This window comes from Ursus arctos, unplaced genomic scaffold (genome assembly GCF_023065955.2).
Source record: "Ursus arctos isolate Adak ecotype North America unplaced genomic scaffold, UrsArc2.0 scaffold_17, whole genome shotgun sequence".
In the NCBI taxonomy this organism is placed as follows: domain Eukaryota; kingdom Metazoa; phylum Chordata; class Mammalia; order Carnivora; family Ursidae; genus Ursus; species Ursus arctos.
The window spans coordinates 55,036,590-55,058,975 of NW_026622841.1; the positions used below are offsets into that span (position 1 = coordinate 55,036,590).

A 22,386-nucleotide genomic window follows, 5' to 3' on the forward strand; every position below is an offset into this window, starting at 1 on the left:
CAATTCTGCTTAGCTTCCTATTTTACAGGAAAATAGTATAGCTACAACACATACATTCAGCTCATTTAAAATTTTGTGAGATACACAACATCTGTCTTTTCAGCATATTCTGTCCCATTTCTTTGGTTTCACAAGAGTTTATGCTTCCTATAGCTGTGACTAAATTAGGTGTCTTTTTTTTTTTCTAAGAGAAAACAGCTTTAGAAAGATAAGATGAAAACAAAATAAAAATTATAGAGTCATTTCTGAATTTTTTCCCCTTTTCTGTTCAGGCCAACCCAGAACTCTGGTAAGATATTAAAGTCTCCTTAGAAAGAAGCAAGAGTTTTCCAGATAGCCACCTTCCTTAACAGCATGGGTCTAAGGATCATCATTGACTTGACTTTTGCCAGTGAAAAGGGGGGAAATCTAGGACCCTGCACAGAGAGCTAGCTGGGATCTGGAGAAGCCAGGGCCGCTAGGCAGAGAGATTTTGGGGGTATCTCCTCAGTCATCATCCGCTCCAGAAATGCCCACGGCTGCCAGCTCTGGAGCTAGAAAATGTATCTGAGCGTGGTGCAAGGAGTAATCATCTTGTGAACATGTATTTGAGCGGAGTTCCAGAAGTTATCATTGTGTGATTAATACCGCCCTCGGAACAATGAGATCTTTCCTTATTGGCATTTAAATAGAACGACAGATACTTTTATTTGTTTTACATAAAACATGAATAGTGATTTTTTTCCCCTCTTTATTTGACACAGGAAACCAAAATAGACTGTGTCCGTGTGGCCACAAAAGGTAGGTTGAAATCGTGGGATGCTCTCCCAGTTCCTGTCCTTTAAAAATTTAGATGGTATTCCAGAACTTCTTGGAATGTTAACTTCATTGAAAAAAGTGTGTGTATATGTGGGTGGGTGTATTAGAGTCTTAGCGGTTAACATTGACTCACTATTTCGTGTAGATGCTTCTTAAAAAATAAGGAATCATATTATTGTGTTCCAAGTAGTTTTCAATGGTTAGCCTTTTCAAAATTTTTTAAAAATAAAAGTAATGTGTATGTGATCTTAGTACAGGTTTTTTAAACCATAGGAGGACCATAACTAATGAATCTTCATATGCAAAGTAGTAAAATATTGCCTGCTGTTTTGAAGCAATACCTAGGGGTAAGAGCTCTCCCGAGTGGAGAGCATGACCTTTTTTTCACTGACGACGGGTCTATTGAACCCAGTAACTGCGTGATGTTAGTGGAACTTCTGTTTCCCAGACCTGGTTAAAATTCTGAGAAAATGTGATCAAGAACCAGTTGTAGATGTGACTGGGGCAAACTACCATAAGCTCACCACACATCACCTCCTAAAAAAGGTACAGTTGTGTGTGGCCACGAGCTGTAACGTCATCTTCCCAACCTTGCAGCGTGGTTTTAACCAGCATATGGGAAGTGTATGAGCAAAGTAAAGTCCTGCATTAAAATGAGGCATTATAAATTAACACTTGTGGTTGAACATGCCCTTTCAGACCATCCGAGTGACCCTGAGCACGATGAAGTTCTGTGTGGTGTAATTGAGAAATGACGGCTTGAAGGCACCATTGCGTCTGGGGCACTAGGTGTAATCGGGCCATAGGCAGTCAGTTGAGTTCTGTTGGATAAAAACATCTTGTTTTTGTTGTTTCCCTGTCAGGGAGCATAGTTTGGTATGTCATGGACATCCATCTGCATTTTCAAGCTTCTCATTGAATTCTTATTTCATGAAAATATATGACCTTTTTATTGGGTTAGCACGACAAATATTTCTTAGTTTCATGGTATGTGCCAAACACTGTGACAGGTACTCACGTCATTTGTATTTTGTTGGTCCTCGTGGGCTCATAGTTCTGTTTCTAACAATCTATTTATATTGATTTTGAAACACTCAGTTTTTTATATCACATTGTACCTGATTAAGAGCCTTTATTTTTAGGAATAAATTAATAATAAATGAAATTACAGTTAGTGGCTGTATTTTATAAACTGCAATATGCTCTTCGCTATTAATTATTATAGTATTATGAAGCCCTTGAATGAGGTAGTGATGTCCTGAGACCTCCAGACCACCACCCATGCTCCAGTTGCTGGACTAACTTCTCCTTCCCCTTGGGGTCTGAAAGAGTAAATCCAGTTCCACAGTGCCTAATTTATAATGCCTTCCATTGAACATCACAGCTGAAAGATTTGAAATCCCTTTCATACATGCGTTATCTAGTCCTTCAACATTACTGTGAGAAAGGAGGCAGGTATTGATATTTTTATTTTTTAAATGAAGAAAATGTGTATTTTTAGAGATGACTTGACTGACCAAGATCCCTCAGCTGATAATCTGTGGGTCAAGGCTTAATTCCAAGCTCTTGGACTCCGATCCAGTGTTTCACTATGTTTCACGGCTCTTCGCCCAGCAGAACCTCTAATATATCCAATTATAGTACTGCATTGTGTAAGTGTCTGCTCTTCCCCTTTATTAAAATTGAGGCCCTGCCCAGTTTACTCTGAAAGCAGTGAAATATCTGTCATCATGCTCGGCTACATAGCTAAATAATCATATAAGTAACACGCTTGTAGATACGGAAACCTGACGTTGGCCGTTTTCACAATAGATTGAATTAGAGGGTGGTTTGGATCATTTTCTTCCATCAGCTAGATTTAATCAATATTGTGATTTGTTTTTCAATTCACCCAAGGATGATTAGGCAATCAGATGACCTGATTGACTAAATATTCCCCACTCATATTTTCGGAGTTGTTTGCAAACATTTATATAGCAACAAACTCTATCCAAAACAACTCTTTTGGGGAAAGAAGGGAACGGATGTTAATAGTCATTACGTAAGATTGTCATGTCTATTCATGAAAGCGTAATGCAGGAGGACACCTCGGGAGAGCATCTCCTTGCAGGTGAAACTGCACTGTCCCGTACTGTTTTATTTGAGTATGTTCTACACTACAGATTCAGTGAGCTTCTTTACGGCACAGTCTAAAGTTTCACCCCCGCTACAGTCAGATCATTTTTCTTTATTCATGCTCAAAATTCTTTCAGCAGCGCAGGAAGCCATTCCATCTTGACTACTTAGTCAACACAGAGAAATAGGCAGTTCTAATAACTCTGTTGGTACCCTGCAGTAAAGATGCTTGAAATTTAAAAGACCTCAAACTTTCTGTGTTTTTGCCACACACGGCTGACAGTGTGGTGGATTCATTGAATTTCCAGGCACTAAACCACTTTCCTAAGCAGCATTTTGAACTTACAAAGATGTCGATGTTCTCATGAAACAACTGTTGACAAGTATCTTTATAGAGAAAGTATGGAGGTGGATTTGTTTTCACAGGAAGCTAGTTTGTAATTTCAAGTATGGGTATGTCTCTTAAAGATATATTTCATACTTTTTATACATTTAATGTTGTGATTATTTTAATCATATTCCACAGGTGTATTTTGACACTAATCATCTCAAATATAAAGCCTCATAAAAATTAGATATGGGAAAAAGCCCTAAGGTGTGTTCTTACCTATCACCGTATGTGTGGGGGATTGCCTGTATATCCTCGTACCCTTTAATTTTTATATCCAGATTCCTCATAGGTGTATGTGACTGTGTTTTTGTTGTTGGCTATAGGCAGACTCATCACAGAATATTCTATCTCTTGAGTTAAAAGAGAAAGACACCATACAATAATAGAATATACATGATGTTTGGATGTCACCCTCGATCCGTATGGTGGAGTTAATAGAGTAGCTTTTAGCTATTCTTAGATTCTCTTCGTTTTATTTTGATTTTTAATCACATTCACATTTTTATAGTTGGATTCTTTTCAAGACCACTTTGGTCCAACTGTGTCTTAGCAGTTAGCGTATGTGTTTTCTTTGACTTTCGCATACCTTGTAGCTGCCTCGTGGTCAGTGGTAGGGTTGAAACTCTTTATGCCAGTTCTGGATGGCTTTGTTGATCATCAATTCTAAATGGACAGGATACACTTAAAAATCAAAATCTGTCTTGTAGGTAAATTAGACTTCTCATATTAAATGAGGTGTATCCATTCTAATTGATATAATAATTTAAACTATATACTAGCATCAATCTTCCATAAAATAATATTTTCCATAACATGTTGCCAGCTGTCTTTCTCCTTGACAGTATAGCCGTTTGGGGGCTTTCTTGCTTTACACTTATTTTAAGATGCATGTGAACACCTACTAAATGTTAGGCGTAGTATAATATATGAGACTTCCTAGTATGTAAATATATCACTTTTAAATGTTTAAGGATTTTGAGTTCATAAAAGTTTTGGGTGTTTTTTGTTTGTGTCTTTGTTTTTAGTGTATGGGGGCTAGAGGCAAATGTGTGCTTATTCCTTTCTTTGCTATGATTTGGCTAACAGCAGTGTAACTAGAACTTTAAACAAAAACTTCATGAGAGCACATGCTAAATTCTTTCCAAAAGCATTATAGGACTCAGACTATAAGTCTTAAACAAAAAGAAGACAAACCATTATTCTAGTGTCCTATTTTAAGGTGAATTTTTTGTGCAAAAAAATGCTTCACTGTTTTTAAGCTAGGTATTTTATTTAACTTAACGTTTGTACTGCAACGTGCATATGCTTTGCTGGAAGACCTTCAGAAAACTTTGAAGGATTTCCATTGTCCTGATACAGTTTCTAACTAGATTCAGAAATTTGAATGTTTCTTTTTTTAATCACTAGGCTCTTTGAAAAGAAGTTTCTCTAGACCGTTTTCCTGTTCACTGTTTTGTTCAAAGAAATACCATAGTTTCTAGGCCACAATGCTACAGAATGAAAACACACCTATAAAAGAGCTGAAAAGAATGTCTGTTGACATGCAAAGCTAATTAAGATTCCTTTTAATTATTCATATTCAATACAGGAGAAAACAAATTATATAGTAAGACCACTCATCTATGCTAATCTGCTATCATTTAGCTGTGGATTTGGAAATAGAAATATAGATATGATCTACATTTGTCATTCAGCATTTTGTAGAGAAAGTATTTTCTTCGAGTGATCTGAAATAGTCTTCCCAATGAATGTCATGAGTACATCCAGGCCCCTGAGAAGTTACTAAGGAAAAGAAAACCTGTTTAACTTTGTCCAACCCTACGTTTCCCAAATTATTTGATCCAAACTCATTTTCCAAGGAACACAAAAGTCATGTAAAAGAGGTTGGTAAATACGGGTTCCTCACATTCCAGAAGACCCCACCATATGCAACTGAAATGGGACTTTGGAAGCCTGATCCACTTTTTGCTTTTCCATTCATACCTTTGGACCTAAAAGAGATCCTAAATTTATCAGCTACTATCAGATACTGTCTTCAAAGCAGAGGATTGGGATTTTCGACTTTACCTTACCGAATTTAGCAGTATTCTGTTTTATAATGCATTTTTATTGGTATTTTAAGACAGGGGGCAGCAAATTTTTAGGCAAAGGGCAGATGGTAAATATGTTAGGCTCTGTGGGCCATATGGTCTCTGTCACAACTACTCAGCTCTCCTGTTGCTGTGCAAGAGCAGCCATGGGTGGTGTGTAAGCAATTACGTCTGACTGTGTTCCAGTAAGACTTTATTTGCAGGCCGTGGGCCGGCTGACTCCTCTTTTAAGGTAATTTGTAACAGAATCAAGTTTTTTCCCTGGTAACTAAAAATAATAGTCACAAATGAACGCTTTAGAAGGCAGAACGTGGAGATCATATAAAAATCCCTCATGGTATCATAATGTACCTTTTCCACTGGGGTTTTGAGCCTCCGATTGCAATTTGCCTTTCCTTTAGTTGTGAATACACGGCTGCCCAACATAGCCATTTTCAAGTAACTTTTTGTTCATATTGTTTATCTTTTTCAGTGTTGGGTAGATGCTCTGTTTTCGATAAGACAATATAATTGTTCTCGAAAGCAGAGTAGGTCACATTTTCTCGTAAGTAATAGAAAACCACACAAGAATTTTGGTTGAACAATAGTCTATGACCAAACAAATGTTATATGTTTACACTTGGTACCAATTTTGTAACAAGTCTTAGAAATCACATTTTACTGTTTACAGTTGATTATATCAGTATGCAAAATTGCATACTATATCCTATCAAGAAAATTATCTCTGTAGTACCTCGGGAGGCCTCCATCTTCTGACCCAACTGGTAGTTTATTCATCTCACTTAGCAAGACTAGAAAGTTTTCATTAACAATGTGCGAAAGACAATTATCGCACTTTTGAACCCAGTCGCTACAGTTGTCTAGTTATAAGGAGCAGCACCGTTTGAATGATGCAGAGGGATATTTCAAAATATTATGCAGCACCAGTTTTGGGTTTAATTGTCTGCAGATGGTAGATGATCTATTTTCCTTACTCGCTGCCACATTTCTAATAGCACCCAGGCTGTTCCATGTAAATTAGTAATCTTTCATGTAAGCCTGTCCTTAATTTTCCAATATTTTTTCTTTGCATCATTTTCCAGCTGTATCATGTTAGAACTAACGTTTTAATTTTCTACCACCCTCCCCCAATATCTGTGTGTCATAAATGTTAACCATTTAAACACGACTGCTGAGCTGTGCAGGCAAACCAAGAAACCTGACCGGTCCGCTTCAAGAATCTTAATCTTGTCTTGGGTCACACGTGGACCATGACAGCGAGAGCAAAGGCGATTACTCAGTTTCCTTTCTTTAACCTATGCTTTGAGATGCATTTTGTTCAGTCCGTTAATATGACAAAATAAGGTTTCTAAATGGAAATGTTCTACACGAAATTTAGTTATCAGAGAAATTTCACTACCTAAAAAATGTTTTTAGTGAAAGAAGATAATACGCTCCACAAAGGTGATTTTAGCAAGAAGAGAAAATATTGTGACTTCAGCAGCAGAATTTTAAGTAATCTAATAAATTTTAAAAGCCTACAGTTGGGATCATCAGCATTAGCAACAAATCATTTAGACACCATGCTCAACAGCAGTTAGAAACACTATTCAGTCTAGAGCCTTATTTAGGACTTATATTTTGTTTTTACTTTTTTTCTTCCCTTTGGTTGATCTACCCAAAATCTCAGCCAAAGCTCGCAACTGTGTCATAGTTAGAAATCTAACTGCCTGACGAAAGCCTGTTTAAGGGAAAAGAATTCTGAAAATTCAACACTTTGCTATGTTTTTTTTTTCTTTTTTCTTTTCTTCTCTTTTTGTTGTTGTTGGAACAAAGTTGAGACGATGTGATATACTGATCGAGATTCTCCTTGCTAGCCTAGCTTCAGTCTGGCTTTTTCTTCCCTCATGCATGCTGACCTGGGAATCTTCCTTTGCCATAGCTGCGATAATCGTGACTCAGCTTACAACACCTTACATTCGCATCGCCCCTGCCGCAGGCGACGACCAACTGACAGGTCAGATGTTCAAGTATAGATGAGTCATCTTGCCCATTTCCTGCTCATTTTTCTCAGCTCTGTTTCCCCTCTACATTTCCTCCTTTGCTTAAGGCTTGTTTACAATGTCTCAGACTCTTGGTACAGACCTGTGCCCGCATTAAATTAAGTGATGTGCTTGGCCTCTTCTGTGTGCGCATTTATACCCATGCATTAAGCACAATGCCACTGCATGTTTTCATTGTGTGTTTGTCTGTTGGTGTGTTCCCTTCAAGCCTGATGTTAAACAGAATGAAATTTGCTGGATTTGCAGTAGCAATGCCATCAAACAGGATTTCAATCAAAATACAGAAAGGTGGATGCCCAGTTATGCAAATTAACCTAAAAAGGCTTTGCAACATGAGGGTGAGCGAGGTTTACTTTTCACCTTGTAGGGTCTAGTTTGCACGCACATTTAGCAATGCACAGTCTTAAAATGAGCCACCCAAAGCTGTTTGGGGTGACACTGTTCAAACAGCTTCTCGTGTACATACAACTGGAGCGGAGCTGATTGCATTCCTTCTAGAGCCTTGTTTCAAAGCAAAGTGTTTATATAAAGCAGTGGCACATCTGCAAGTCAAATGCATTGAATAATTTAGGGAAGTTTTTAAAAAATTGAATGGCTTAGTCATGGAGTTGAACTGTGTGCTTCTTTGTAGAAGGAGAAGCACACAGAAAGAGAACTTAGCTAAGAGAAATTAGCTTGTCCATTCGTACTGTCTCTAAAGGTGTATGGACATCTGCATAAACTCCTAAGGAAAGAGTCCAGTAAATTACTCCAGATCAAAGGTGAGTGGTCAGAGAACCCCAGAAGACAAAATTTTGCCCTGCAGTAAAAGCAAGCCATTGTCAAGATTTCTAACATAATTACATGGGCAGGTTTCAAATTCTGGTCTCAGAGACATCACCGACATTATAGTTTGTGGCAGGTAGGACAGGCGTGACTCAAGCTGAGTAAGAACATTCGGCTGCTTTCCATAGAATTTCCACTCCAGCAATTGTTTTAAGCGTATGAAACGAATGGTCTCTAACGGTTAAGGAAAAAAGGATAGCTTGAACTCATGGTAAGAATCCATAAATGTTTAAGTTGTTCTGTGAGCTTATTATTTTGGAAAATGAAAGCAGCTGAGACTCAGGAAATGTACAGACTGAAGTTTTGTAAGGTGAAGAAACGTAGGCTAATTCTGCTTCCTCCTCTCCTGGAATTCCATACATATTTCCAGTCCTCTGTTTCAGGGCCTGAAAGCTATAAAATTATTATTAACAGTTCTGCTTCTGTTGCTTCCAAGTTTCTTTTTAAGCACATTTCTTTTAATGATTGAAGTCCTACTTGTTACAAACTCTTTCCTATCCTGAACTTCTGAAGTTCTCTTCCCAACAATAGAAGTACTTACGGGATAGTGTCTTTCTTAGCATAAGCCCTCCGCTCTGAAACCTTCATATGTAAGGACTGGCGCATGGCCCATGGTCAGGTTAGGGGACCGGCTCAAAGGTGACCTGAGATCCTTGAGCAAGTCTGACCCCCAGCTGCGTCTGAGCTGGCACCATTGTTGTCAGCAAGCCATTAAAAATGGGTTGGCCCCACTATCCTAAAAGAAGTACCGTGGGAAATATGGTTAAAGACCCCCCTTTGCAAGCTTTGCCTCATCTACTCCTTCTCTATTAAGCATGCTGTTTACTAGGCATGAAGTAAGTGAAACTTCTGAACATAGCTTCTCTCTAAATCTTGCATAATTAAGAAGATACCTCATAAATCAGCCCCCTTCACAATGCTTTCAGATCCAGCGTATCTTGTTATTTGGGAACTAGTCTGTGAAGGACACATACGTTGCTAGAGTGTATGGCTACCATTCTTTTAAGGGCTGCAGGAGATCGCCATCATTTACTTGGGTTTATTAGAGATTAAAATGATGGAGTATTAGAATAAGGCTCAAAAACCAGTAGAAAACGACTCCTGACCAGTATTTACTGCTAGTTTTAATGAAGGTTAATCTAACCCAGATAAATTCAAAATCAAGTAATATTTCTTTTGCATTTTCCATTTGCATCAGCCATCAACTTTGATAGCAGTAACACTGTCTTTTTTAATAGATTTATTCATGAGTCATACTGCAAGCTTGAGACTTAGTGCATTCAGTCACTGATCTGACATTTATTGAGCACCCTGTGTGTGCCAGGTAGAGATCTGCTACCTCTTCTAAAGAGCTTTGCTCTGTATGGTTGCCCAGGCTCTCGGCATGAGCCGTTTTGCATCGGTCACATCAAAACTGACGTACACACATGCTCTTAGGAATGAAAACTTACTGTCATGCTCGTCATTTAGCAGTGAGGAGGGGACAACAGTTTTGTAACTAATGGGCAAAAAGGACATGGATTTCCAAACCTTTCTCGTCGTGCAGAGCAGCTTAGGAAATGGTCACTGGGACAGCTCTGAGCACTGCACATCTGTGACCCATTGAGCAGTTGTGGTCTTGTTTATTAGATCAATATGGTCCCTTCCAGAAGCCAACAGGAGACGCATGAGGGATACATTCTGAAGTGCCCTCCGCAGTGCTTTGTTCATTTTGTTGTATCTGTGCTGACATCATACTCCTACCAGTTACTCAAGGCTGTACTTAGACTAGGAAACTTGAGCGAGATGGTCCTCTGCAGCGCCGTTCCTTTGCCCCAGAACTCGGCACGTGCGGCTTGGGTTTTCCTTGGCATGGGTGGGACCTCACTCACTCATCTAACACCAGAGAACGCAAGCGCCCTGGTGACCCGATGTCCGCACCAGGACTGTGCTGGACACAGCAAGATGCTCCTAAACATTAACTGACCTGAGTCACTGAGCAGAGGCCGGTCAGCCCGCAGAGTGCTGGTGTACTGGACGCGCGGGCCTGTCATCGCACTGGGGAGTGTTTCTTAAAATGTGTTGTCTTCAGTCAACAGTGAGAATACATCATTATCCAACACACACATATACCTACACATTAGTTTAACTGAAGCAAAGGCATTAGAGACCATACTGCCAAGGCTACTCATGCAGTCTGGTGTGTTCTATTCTGTTCCATCTTATTCTAGTTCTTTTTTTTTTAAATTCTAGTCACTACCTTCTAAACTGATTTCATTTCCCACTCTTGGGTTGTAACCCACAGATTTTAAAATGCTTTACTCAACCACTGGATTTAGGAGATTATAAAAGGAAACAGAATATATAACTGGAATAAAGGTCCTATCTACCTCAAAACCACTCTAAAGAGTGCATACAGAGAAAGTTCTAGAAACTAGAAGTGCTTCTGGTTTCTACTTTGTTCCCTTTATTATGTGATTAATTGTCTGCAATATAGTACTGCTTTGGGAAGAAAATTAAAAGCCGTACACACTAGGAATTTCTAAGATTTTTTAGTTAATTTTATAAATATCTCTAGGCTGTTTATTTTATATTAAGATATTTCTGTTTATGATTTAATAACCCAGCCAACTCTGAAATGCAGTGGAGAATGTTTTCCTTAAACAAATTTTTTATCATCCACTTCAGTTAACCCATACATCTAATATGATAAGATCTGTATCTTAGAATATTTATAAACAAAGTGACTTCTGGGATTCAAGTACAGATCAGATATATCAGAGCATGTAGAATTACTTGCTAGATATAATTAGTACTGAAAAAAAAAAAGAGAGCGAGAACTAGCCAAAGATTATTCCCACACAGTTTCAAGTTTTGAAAAATATACATGTAGCATATGTCTGTATTGTCAAAGATAAACACAGCTGGACATTAAAGCTGTAAAAACAGATTTTATTCAGTAACTAGTGACTGTAGGCGATAGAGGTGGGCTCCATTTTGATTTGTGCAGAGGGGACTGGCGTCTTAAAGGGAAAATGAGGGGGTAGGGAGGATGTGAGCAGGGCTCAGTAGTCAGGGGAGTGAAAAATTACAACAATCAGGAAGGGTGTGTTGGTCCACGAGATACCTATCTGGTTCGCTAACTGGCATTTTTCCAAGTTGGGCTGCTCCCCCCCAGGGGCTGGGACACAGGGGCCCTGTCTTCACATGTCACTAGAACAAACCGTCAGTTCTTTGGGCAGCTTCGGGTTTTCTCAGGCAGGCATTTTAAGGGGGATTGGGTCACCTAGGGATGCAGCCTTGAACAGTTAGAAACCATCGGTGTTTAAGTCTTTACAGGCCAAGGTTGAGGCCTAGGGGAGGAAGGGCACAGGGGAGCTGGCTGGGAGTTTGGTCCCAGAGAGAATCTTTGCCAATATGTAGGCAAAATGATCAAGAAATAAATCCCAAAGACTTTCTTTTTCTCCTAATGTGGCTCTTAAAGCAAATAGTTTTTATTATTTTTATGTATGTATGTATGTATTTATTTTAGAGAGAGTGTGCACATGGGAGGAGGGGCAGAGGGAAAAGGAGAGACTCTCAAGCCACTCGTCTCGGAGGAGAGCCTGACTCGGGGCTCCATCCTGTGACCCTGAGATCATGACCTGAGCTGAAACTAAGAGTCGGCCTTTTTTTTTTTTTTTTAAGAGTCAGGCATTTAACTGACTGAGCCACCCAGGCACCCCTATAGAGGTTGTTTTTTTGTTTTTGTTTTTGTTTTTGTTTTAAATGTAAAATCTAAAACATGGAAGTCACTGAACTAGATCCCACTAAGGAAGTCAAGGCACTGAGTGTACGAGAACCTTCTCTGTTCTGGATGCTATGCTAGAGACTTCCACAGGCATTATTTCACTAAGTCTCACAACAGCCTCCTGAGAGAACATCGTCACACTTTTCAGTTGAGAAAAGGAAGCTCAAAGGAATTAAACACCCCCACAGGTCCCAGAGGACTAAAATGCAGTCAAATCAGGGAGACAAATAAGATTCCAGGCTTTCTGACTTGAGCCCTGGGCTCCTCTGACCTCAGCGTCTGTTTGAACTTGTCCTTTTGTGCCCTCCGTGCCCTCTGTGCTCTCCTCTGTCCCCTCCTGGACCCCTCAGGCCTCACTTGCTTCCCACCCGGCCCTGACACCCCATGCAGCCCTTTCAGGTGGGCTTTTATTGACACCTGGACCTTCTGGGCCCCTTGCCCCCTTGCCCTCACCGCACATCATCCTGGTCCCCAGCCTGAGAAACTCCCACCGCCTGCTTGCCTGGCTCCTGTTTTCATACTTCCAGGTGTTGCTTGACAAATGGCAGAACAGGCAGATTAATTCTACTCGAGGTAGGTGCTTTGCCCCTCACCTTGGTGTTTCCCACTGATCAGTGAATGTCCCCTGTATACACAGTGACAGAACACTGCCCTCCACTCCCACCCAGCTGTTCCCTCAGCCCTGAGCCCTGAGATAGCAGGCTCAGGCCTCCCCTTCCATTGCTGTGCCCTCTGTCCTGGGCGGGCTGCCCTTCGCCAGCCGTGGCACGTTTGTCCTTCCTCACAGCCCTGCTGGTCCTAGCCATTGGGTCACAGAGAAGGATACCTTTTCCTTAGGAACAAAAACCATAATTGAGGTTCACCAGAAACAGCCCAGGGAGATTTCTCAGACTCTTTCTGATGAATGGGTCTATAGCAAACATCACATTTACCTATACCCTGAAGCCCTAACACCGTCTTTCCAGAACATGTGTTTCTCCTGCTATCTTTACAAAGAATGAAGAAGAGTGCTAGATCCTTTATGTCTCAGCTCATGAATTTTGAGCCCTAGGCCAGGGCTGCCACTAGGCAGGGAACCCAAATTAGGATCTAAATTTGGGGGTGACTGTAGGGGGAGATACATCAGGAAAGGTAGGGATCTCAAATCCTTCATTCCACAGATGTCATTAATCAGTTGCCAGAGACCGTCAGCAGTAGAAACCCTATAAATTGTCTGGTCCAGTGGTTCTCAAACAGTGCTCTGTGGTGTTCCACGGGAAAGCCTCAAGAGCTTCCTCTCACATGGGCCTCTGGGCTGGGCAACAACTTCATGTTAGAACAGTTATGGGTTAGCATGGCCTGTGGAAACATGGGCTCCAGAGCTAAATCAGTCAAATCTCAGTGGGGTCGCCTACCAGCAGAGTGACCTCGGTCAAGTTACTTCGAATCTCTGTGCCTCAGTTTGCTCATCTGTGAAATGGGAGTTACAGTTTTACTCACAGGAAAGTTGGCAGGATTAAATGAAAAAGTAAAGTACTTAGTAAACCTTCAGTAAATGTTAGCTATTACTATTTCTCTAACACATTCTTTTCAATTATGGGAATGATGCAAACCCTTTTATTCCTTCATTGATTCATCGAGTGCATATTTCCTGAGTGCCTGCTATATGTGGTAGACAATGGTGCTAGGCTCTTGGGATATGTCAGCGAACGAACTATAAAATCTCGGATATACCGAACAATTTTACCCTATGTCTATACAGACCTCATCCCCAGCCCCTATAATAGCGGTCTTTCTCTCTACATAAAAATATACAAGTATATCCAGATGTTTTTTCACTACCACTTATGTACTTAACTCTGCCACTTGCATTTTATATTTAATAGGCAATGAATTCTCCTTCAAGCCGATACATACCAGTCTAAGACATTCTTCACCAAGTTGAATATTGTTCCTCTGTAGGGACATGTGATGGTCTCTTCACACAGTCCCTTGTTAAGGGACATTCAGATTTGCACCAGTTGTTTGTTTGTTTGTTTGTTCCTGCTAACAACAACAGTCACCACCACAAACTGGAATCAGTAACCTTCTGGATATGTTCTTTCCCTTATAACATTTATTTCTTGATGATTCCCAAATGTGGGTCAAAGGGCAAGTTCATTTTTTATGTACGACTGGCCATATTCCTTTCCTTCCAAATTGTAGCAATTCATCCTTCCACCAAGTACTTGCTAAGTGCCCCTTTCTCACAGCTCCACCTGCTCTGATGTTTACCACCTCCTGTTTCCAGTATGGTGCGTGAAGGTGGGGTTCTCCTGACTTTTCCTGAAGCTGGGTATCCTGGCCTGTGTTGATTGGCCAGTTGCATTTCTTCTTCTGCATTTGTTCGTACTGATTCCTGTCAGCCACTCTTCTTTTGACACATTGTGTCATTTGGCATAAGGAAGTTTGCATTTTCAGATAATCAATATGTTCCCATTTTCTTCTATTTCTCCAAGGTTTTTGTTTTGCTTGAGAAGGTCTCCACATCTCTGTGATTATTCAGCCATTCCCCTGAATTTTAGCTCTTGAATCCATCTAGAAATGACCACTGCTATGGTGTGGTGTATTGCCAAGGGAGAAGTCTAGCTTTTTCCAGATAGACAACAGTTAGACCAGCTCTCGTTATTAAATAAACAATTATTTTTTCACAGAACTGAAACACTGTCTTATCATATATTAAGATACATGTATAGAATTTGTTATGGTCCTCTTTGGGTCTTCCTGCGTTATTATCATATTCTTTTATTATGCTGGCTTTTATGATATTTTTTGATATGATAAAACTAGAATTCTCTCCATATTCTTTGTCAAAAATTCCTCCCTACTGATCCCTCCTTGTCTACTTCTCAGTCCTTAATGATGGCCACAGACTTAGATGACTGCCCCGCTCCCCTGAGTAACTCCCTCCCTTCCTCCCTCTGCCTCATTCCACACCCATTGCCCTAACCTCCCAGTTGTTCTTTGGCCATATCAGCCCTGCTCCCTCCTTCGACCTTTTGCTCCCACTTTCCCCTTGCTTGAGAATATTCTTCCCCAGATATCCACTCGGCTAACCCTCCTACCTCTGGTAGTCCTTGCTCAAACCCACCTTCTCAGCAAAGTCGGCCATGAACAATCACCCTTCTTCACACTGCAGCCTTCCATGAGACCTCTCTCCATCCTCTCCACACAATCTGTCCCCTTACGCTGCTATTTTCTTCTTTTTTATAACACTTCTCACCTTATGTGCTTATTGATGTTTGCTCCTTTCTTTTTCCCCCTCCTAGAATATAAGCCCCTGAGGGCAGGAATCTTCATCTGCTGTTTTGTGATATATTGTAGGCACTGTGAGGGTGGCCAAGCGCATACCGGTCAGGTTCCAAAAATGCCACTGAGGTTCCCATTGGAATCTTATCAGATCTACACATTATCATGACTGTGGAAATATGATAAATCTCTCCATCAATTCAAATCTTGTTACAAGACTTGTAATACAGATTTGGAGTTTTCTGCATTAGCTGCCCTTGTCAGGTCTCCCTCTAAAATATATATTCTAGGTTCAATGATGTCTCACCTTCTCGTGGCCACCACACCAGCCTGGACCACCGCACATGCATTTTAACTATTCTCATGGCTCCCTGTTGACTCATTCGACCCATGGCAGCTGGACTGACTTTTGGAAGTTGAAGTCTCGTTCCATCGCTCCTCTTCTTAACGCCCTTGAATAGCTTCTTCCTGCACTAGTATAAATTCCAAATGTCATGTCACAGCAAAGGGGCGCACAGGGTCTGGCCCCTCTCATACCGGCCCTCGCCTTCTATCGTGTCCCATGCTCAGTGCTGATCTCCTTTCTCTTCACAGCACCAAGCTGGATCCTGAACCGGCAGTTGACACTTCCTCTTCCCTCTGACCAACACTCTAACCCTAATCTTCGTATTTCCAGCTCCTTCTCAGAGTTCAGGATTCAGTGTGGAGGTACTTCCCTCCGAGAAGCCTCCCTAGACTACCATGCTAAGCTCAGGGCCTTGTTGGCCCCCGGCCATTGTCCTGCCCATCACTCTGCTTGTTTGTGAGGCTGCTGACGACTGCGTGTCTCCTTCCAGAACGTGGGGGAGGCAGGGCTTCGTCTTTCTGTCTTGTTCCAGTGTAGCGCGTGGGCACCTAGCAGGTGTTCCACATTATTTACCAAATGACTGAACAGTTGACCTTCCTTGTTAAATTTAGTCCTATGTATTTTATAGCTTTCATCATATCATTAGTAAATTTTGAATAAATTTTGATGAGAACAGGAAGCTTTTGAATCTTTTTATTTTGCCTACTTTGGACTGATTTTATGTTAGTCACAAAATTCTTCTTAAAAAATATATATATATATTTGATTCAGTAGACCTTTGCACTGCAAATAAAACAGACCCATGGTTTTCAACCTGTTTTTAAAAAGCACAATATTAATCAGCCATTTATTTTAGCAAGAACCATAAGAAAGGTTTAATTTTAATTTAATTGTTTTAGAGAGTGGCCTGCCCACTCACACCAACATTATCTGGTTCCTCCCACTCCCCAGACTCCATCTGACCACTTCTCTGCCTCCACCTGTCAGACCCAGCCAGTGGATCTTTGGTACTCTTTGGGAATAATAAGCTAGGACAGGCCTAAGTATAGATAGGCAACATTTGCCCTTCTGGGGACCCAAGGTTCTCTATTTGTAAGTGAAGAGGTAACTAAAATCAGATTTTAGCCATACTGAGTGGCTCAGAAGACTGGATACAGCTTGAAGATGGTGTGATTGTTTACTAAATTTGAGCTTAGTCAGTGGTGGGAACAGCAAGTGCAAAGGTCCAGTGGTGGGAAGTAACATGACCAAGAATGAAATATTGTAAAAAAGACCCTCGTGGCTGGAGAGCAGAGAGCAAGAAGGATGTGTGATGAGTGGTCAAGTTGTACAGACAGACAGAGGCCAACTGGGACCTCAGAGGTTACGTTAAGGTCTTTCTTGTTGATCCTAGGAGCAATGGGCAGCCATGAGGTATTTTCAGAGGTGGACAGGTTCAAGTTTGCACTGTACACTCTAGCCACACTAGAAACATGGGAGGGCAGGTGAAATAGGTCAAAGACTGGAATAAAACTCTAAGCAATGGAAGCTTGTCTGGCAGCTTGAGAAAAGAGAAAAAAGAACAGAGGGAGCGGGTATGAACAGAAGAGCTAAATGCCAGCAAACTGATACAGCCCAAGTTCCGGCCCTGAGGTCTTAATAGTTGGCAATCAGCATGGAAGAGCACATGGTAGGGAATTTAAGGGACAAGTTCAAACATATCAAAGCAACACTCTAAGTACCTTTGAGATGGAATGAAAATTCAACCTCTTGCCTGAGTTATCCACTTCATTTATTTTGAGAGCTATTTACTGGGGTATTCATATGAATCAAAACTGACAAAGAACATAAAGGATAATAAAACTCAGCAATATTGTTTGAATATATGGTCACTCAAATAAAATCTCACCACCATTAGCTGCAGACAGTTCTATGTTGCCCTTTTAAGAGTTCAGTCATTAGACTCATAAAGTGTTGTATTGGAGATTGTTAATTTTGTCGACTACGAAATACATGTAGAAATAGTTTTATCTACTACTACAGGGGCTGTATTTCCTTTATCTTGATACTCCCACAACCTGCCACTCAGTGTTTGGCTCTTGAAAGACACTCAGAGACCAGCTGTAAATTTCTGATGGACTGAATTCATGTGTAAAAGTTAAAAATCCATTAAAGGCATGAACTAATTTCCACACCCCTTTTTCTAAGAAAAATAATGTCTGTGCTACAGACGAGCTCCCAACAATGGCTGCCATTAGGAGGCGTGGGACTCAGGGAGGGGAGGGCTGGACCAAATGTCACATAGCCATCCCGTGGTCAGCCTTTGTTAGCAAATGGGACATGCAGCTCTATTCTGATAGAACTAAGTTAACAACTTTGCCAACCCTGAAATACTTTGCTTTAGGGGGATAGGCTCTGCCCTGCTCCAAACACGTTCACTGTCCATACTTTAGGAGAGAAGTGTTGCTCATTCATCACTTAATGTGAAGAGCTTTTCGTCCCCTTGGGAAGCTCGATGTGTAATTAGCTTTGTGTTAAGAGATACAGAGAATTCAAAAAAGTGCAATTTATACTCTTTGGTCTCAAGGAGCTTACACAAAGGATCTTTGTTAAAACTAACATAAACAAAAACACCCTGACATAAACAGTTGACTAAATATTCCACGTCAATAACATTTACTAATATCTGAACTGTTTGTAATAATGCTAAGTGTGTAATGAAATAAGTTAGCATATATTCAGTTGTGCTCCAGAACATGGTATCTGTATGATACCAGAGTCCTTCCCAGTGCCGGGAGCTTTGATTAAATCTTTTGAGAGAATTTTGGGTAAAAACGAAGGGAAGATAATGCCTCTGTTAGGCTTCCATATAAATAAAAATAGCCAAACTCTTCATTTAAGCTAATAATCCATTTATTGGAAACAGTGGCTGAATTTAGAACTACCATTTTCCAATTAATTAGGTATCAATTTTTCAGGTGCATTATCCTATCAGTGTGGGTGACTAGCAGTTCATATTCTGCCCTGTCCTAGGCATTTTTAATTTATTAAACAGTGAAGGGGGGATGTGTATACTATACATCAGTGCTATATATATTTTGGCCACGGAGGCCAATATAGAAAGTTACTGAGGAGAGAATTTGGTTGGAATTTCAGCATCTCTTATAAGGGTTGCTTGAGGATTCTAAAAATTTCCTTTTCAGCTGCAAAGAATGTAAAGTGAGGGGAAATTTTTATTCTTTCTGCAACACCAGCTGAATGCATTTTAATGGGCTGTAGTGTCACTGGTGATTTATTACCCCTTTTTGTTCTTTTATGTGTTATATTTGTCATTTTGCTATGGCAGTTTCATCTATAAAACAGTATAGTTACAAGAAAATGGTGAGGGGATACAGGACTGCCATGGGAGATTCTGTTGCTTTTTCCTTGTCATTTTGGGGAAGGAAATACTGAGTCAAATGTCAAGCATTTAGTTTCAGAAATAATATATTTTAAAAGATGTATATTGCACCGAAATAGTATTGTTTTCCATTTTTGCTACATAAACTTAAGAATTTCTATGTAACGATTTTCAATATAAGAGAATAACTTCATTTTTCAATATCCTTTTGTGTTTTCCCTTCTATCAGCAGGGTGATAAAGGAAAATAAAACAATGTATTTAACTGTCTTTTATTTGCTTTGGGCATAGACTGTTCAGTCTTGAAAAGCACAAATTGAAATTTTATATTTTAGGAAATCTACCTTTTAATTTCAATATGAATCTGGTGCATTGTACATGTCCAACACGGATGCTGCAAGTAAAGTTTTGAGCTCAAAATAAACCAAGCTTTTGGTAAGAGATTCAATACATTGTGAAGAAAAGAGTACCTACACTCTGAAAAATAGTTTAAGATTTTTGCATGAAAGATTTCATATTGATGAATTGACTATTCTTGCCTTTTTTTCAGGAAAGATAATTTAAATTTTATAGTAAAATTAAATTAATTCATCCTTGATATGAGTAAACATGGAAAAGGCCTGGATATTTTTAAAGTATTTATCAAAATTGAGTGACACTATCTGTTTCTGTAGGTCTTTCTCTTCACCCTTGTGTCCAGCATGGAACCAGACACATAGAAGCTGTTCAACAGCATCTACTTGTTGATAGATACCAATCATGATATTTTGATTTTCATCCCTTGCTTTAGACAGATGTCTCTACAACTTAGAATATAAGGCATCAAGATTAATTCTGACAGCTTTAGGTGTAAGAAATCCATGAATTTTATTCAGAATTTGTAGGCAAAGGGCCATGTTCTGCTGTTGTGCAATTAACTTTTTGGTTGGCCTTGAGCTAGTCTCTTATAAATAAGTATCTTTAGAATACTGTAAAATACCAAGTATTTGTGAGAGGGTTTTTTAAAAAATATTTATGGGTGTGATCCAATATACGTAATCAGGATGGAAAGGAGTCAGAAATTCCTTTATCATCTTGACATAGCAGGATGTGGAAGAGGCAGCAGATCAAGAAAATATTGAGATAGATCTAGAATAAATAAATCTCACTTTAAAAGAAAGAATTTTTATTTTAAATGCTTTGCTGACCTTGTAAAAGAATCAGGGGACAGTCAGGATGGGCAAGTGAAAGGGAGAAAAAGCACAGCCTTTCAACAAGGACAGATTTCATTTGCCATCTTGACAATATCAGTCAATGCCAAGATGTGTTCATCAGTGACTCCAGTGGGCTGAGAGGAAGGCCTAAAGTCTTTTAAAAAATGGGCTTCTAAAATTCTAGCATGTTAAAATTCCTCACCCCCCACCCCCCCACACACACCTTTTAGAACTGTCATGGTTGCCAAGGTGAGAGGATCTCGGGTAATATCTGATTCCTTCTCAAACCATGGCATTTCTAGCTTAGCCACCACACATTGTCTTTCTTTTCTTTTACTTTTTTTCTGAACAGAAAACACATTGACTTTTTATTTGGAAATAATGTCAAACTTTAAGTAGCAAAAATAAAAATATCAGAGAATACTGGTATATCCTTTATCACATTCACCTGTATAAACATTTTACCCTATTTGCTCTATCATTTGCTCTCTCCTCACCTGCTCGTGTGTGCACACACGCAAATTTTTTTTTTTTCTGACGGATTCAAGGACAACTTACCTATGTCATGACCCTTCACCCCTAAACATTTGAGTGCATATTTGCTAAGGATAGGGATAGTCTATTATGTAATCATAGTAGAGTTATCAACTTGATGGGTTTACTTTAACTCAGTACTTTGCTTGTTGTAGTTTGTCAAACCTAAAATGCCCTTTGTGACACTGCCCTCCTCCACTACAGGGTCTAGTCTAGGATCAGTTATTTTATTTGTTTTTTATGTCTGGTCAGCCTTCTCTCTCTGGGAAAGCTGTCCTAGGGACCAGGGCAAGAGAGGTCGCTCTCCTTTGTGAAACTCTAGTGTCTATCTTGCCACTTTCCCATGTCAGACGCTTTTCAAATGAGAATCCATGATTTCATGAAGGTACAGGACCAAGGGGCTATCAGTTTACTTGATGATAAATCATTCAAAACAATATTCTTATTAAAAATCAATATGTCCTGGAGTGAAATGCAACATTTGCATGCTTTATTTGAAAAGACTAAACAACAGACTTCGAAGAAATTTTATGCCAGTGGTAGGTCACTTAGGATAAACCTCAGGTACTTGTCCTCTCTCATCTGCTATTATGAGTAAAAGCGATGGAAAAGTATTAAGAATCACAGTCCCTTTGACCAGCTCATGGGGAACAGTGAGTTGAGGGCCCTCAGGTTTAGACTCTAGGTCATTTTCAAAACCACGTGGTTTCCAAGGGCAGTTTTTAAACATATCAGACAGGAATCCGGGCCTAATGAATTTCTGTACCAGATTTTAATAGGGTGGTTCACCCAGGAACTCTGGATCCCAGTGCATATAATTCAGAAAACATTTACTTTAGTTTTTGTTGGTTTGTTTGTTTCATTTACTTTATATAGAAGGTAGTGAGTCCAAAGTCCAGGCTTTTCAGGCAACTTTCTTAAACTCTAAATATCAGCTTCCCTATCTCCAAAACAGATATTACTTTTCTTAGCCTCATGGTAGGCCTTGGGAGAATGAATACAATGACACATACAAAGGGCCTGCACCAAGCTGGCTCAGAGTAAAGAGGAGGAATTGGCAGTTGCTGGTAACTTCTTTTGTAGCTCTGTTGTTGTTATTCCAATAGAAAATTGTTTTATGGCCCTCCAGTCTTTCAAGAGAACTAGGTAATTAATCCGGGCCACTGCCACTCCCAAATTTGAGTGCTGCAGCCCTTCTGAGAGGCTCAAAATTGAACTTCTGGGGAAATGAATGGATTTCTTGATGCTATGGAGTGTGTTATTTACATGAACACCATGTACATGCCGTGGTCTCCAGGAGCACCAGTACGTGAGAGGAACGTTATTATTCTATCACATGTCAAGACCTGTAATGAGTCCCCCACAGATGATATTTTCCATTTGCCTGTCTTTGGGATATAAACTGCATCAGCATGGCCCAGGCTATTATCTTGCTCCTGGCAATGATGGTGATGATGATAATGATGAAAAAGTTACTGTGTTTTCAAAGACAACTACTTTATTTGAAGCAGTAATAGCCTAAAGCAGTGTATAACCTATTCTGCTCTTCCCTGTAGCCCTGCACCACAGAATAAAATGCCTGACTCTCTTTGTTGTCCTGGCCATTTGGGGTTCCTTTGTTCCTCACTGTCCTTGGTT

At 40.0% G+C, this 22,386-nt stretch overlaps 1 protein-coding gene across 6 annotated transcripts in view; it reads left to right on the plus strand.

Annotated features, from left to right (window-relative positions):
• The window catches only part of PTPRM (protein tyrosine phosphatase receptor type M), a 742,830-nt gene that overhangs the window by 492,292 nt on the left and 228,152 nt on the right, over positions 1-22,386 (plus strand). For 3 of the 6 annotated variants that reach the window (XM_044382848.3, XM_026496000.4, XM_057313236.1), the window contains 2 exons: positions 744-780; positions 7,316-7,390. In XM_044382848.3, coding sequence (XP_044238783.1) covers positions 744-780; positions 7,316-7,390 — 112 coding nt within the window. The remainder of the gene's footprint in view (positions 1-743; positions 781-7,315; positions 7,391-22,386) is intronic. The other 3 variants (XM_048218445.2, XM_026496001.4, XM_048218447.2) reach the window with 1 other exon arrangement.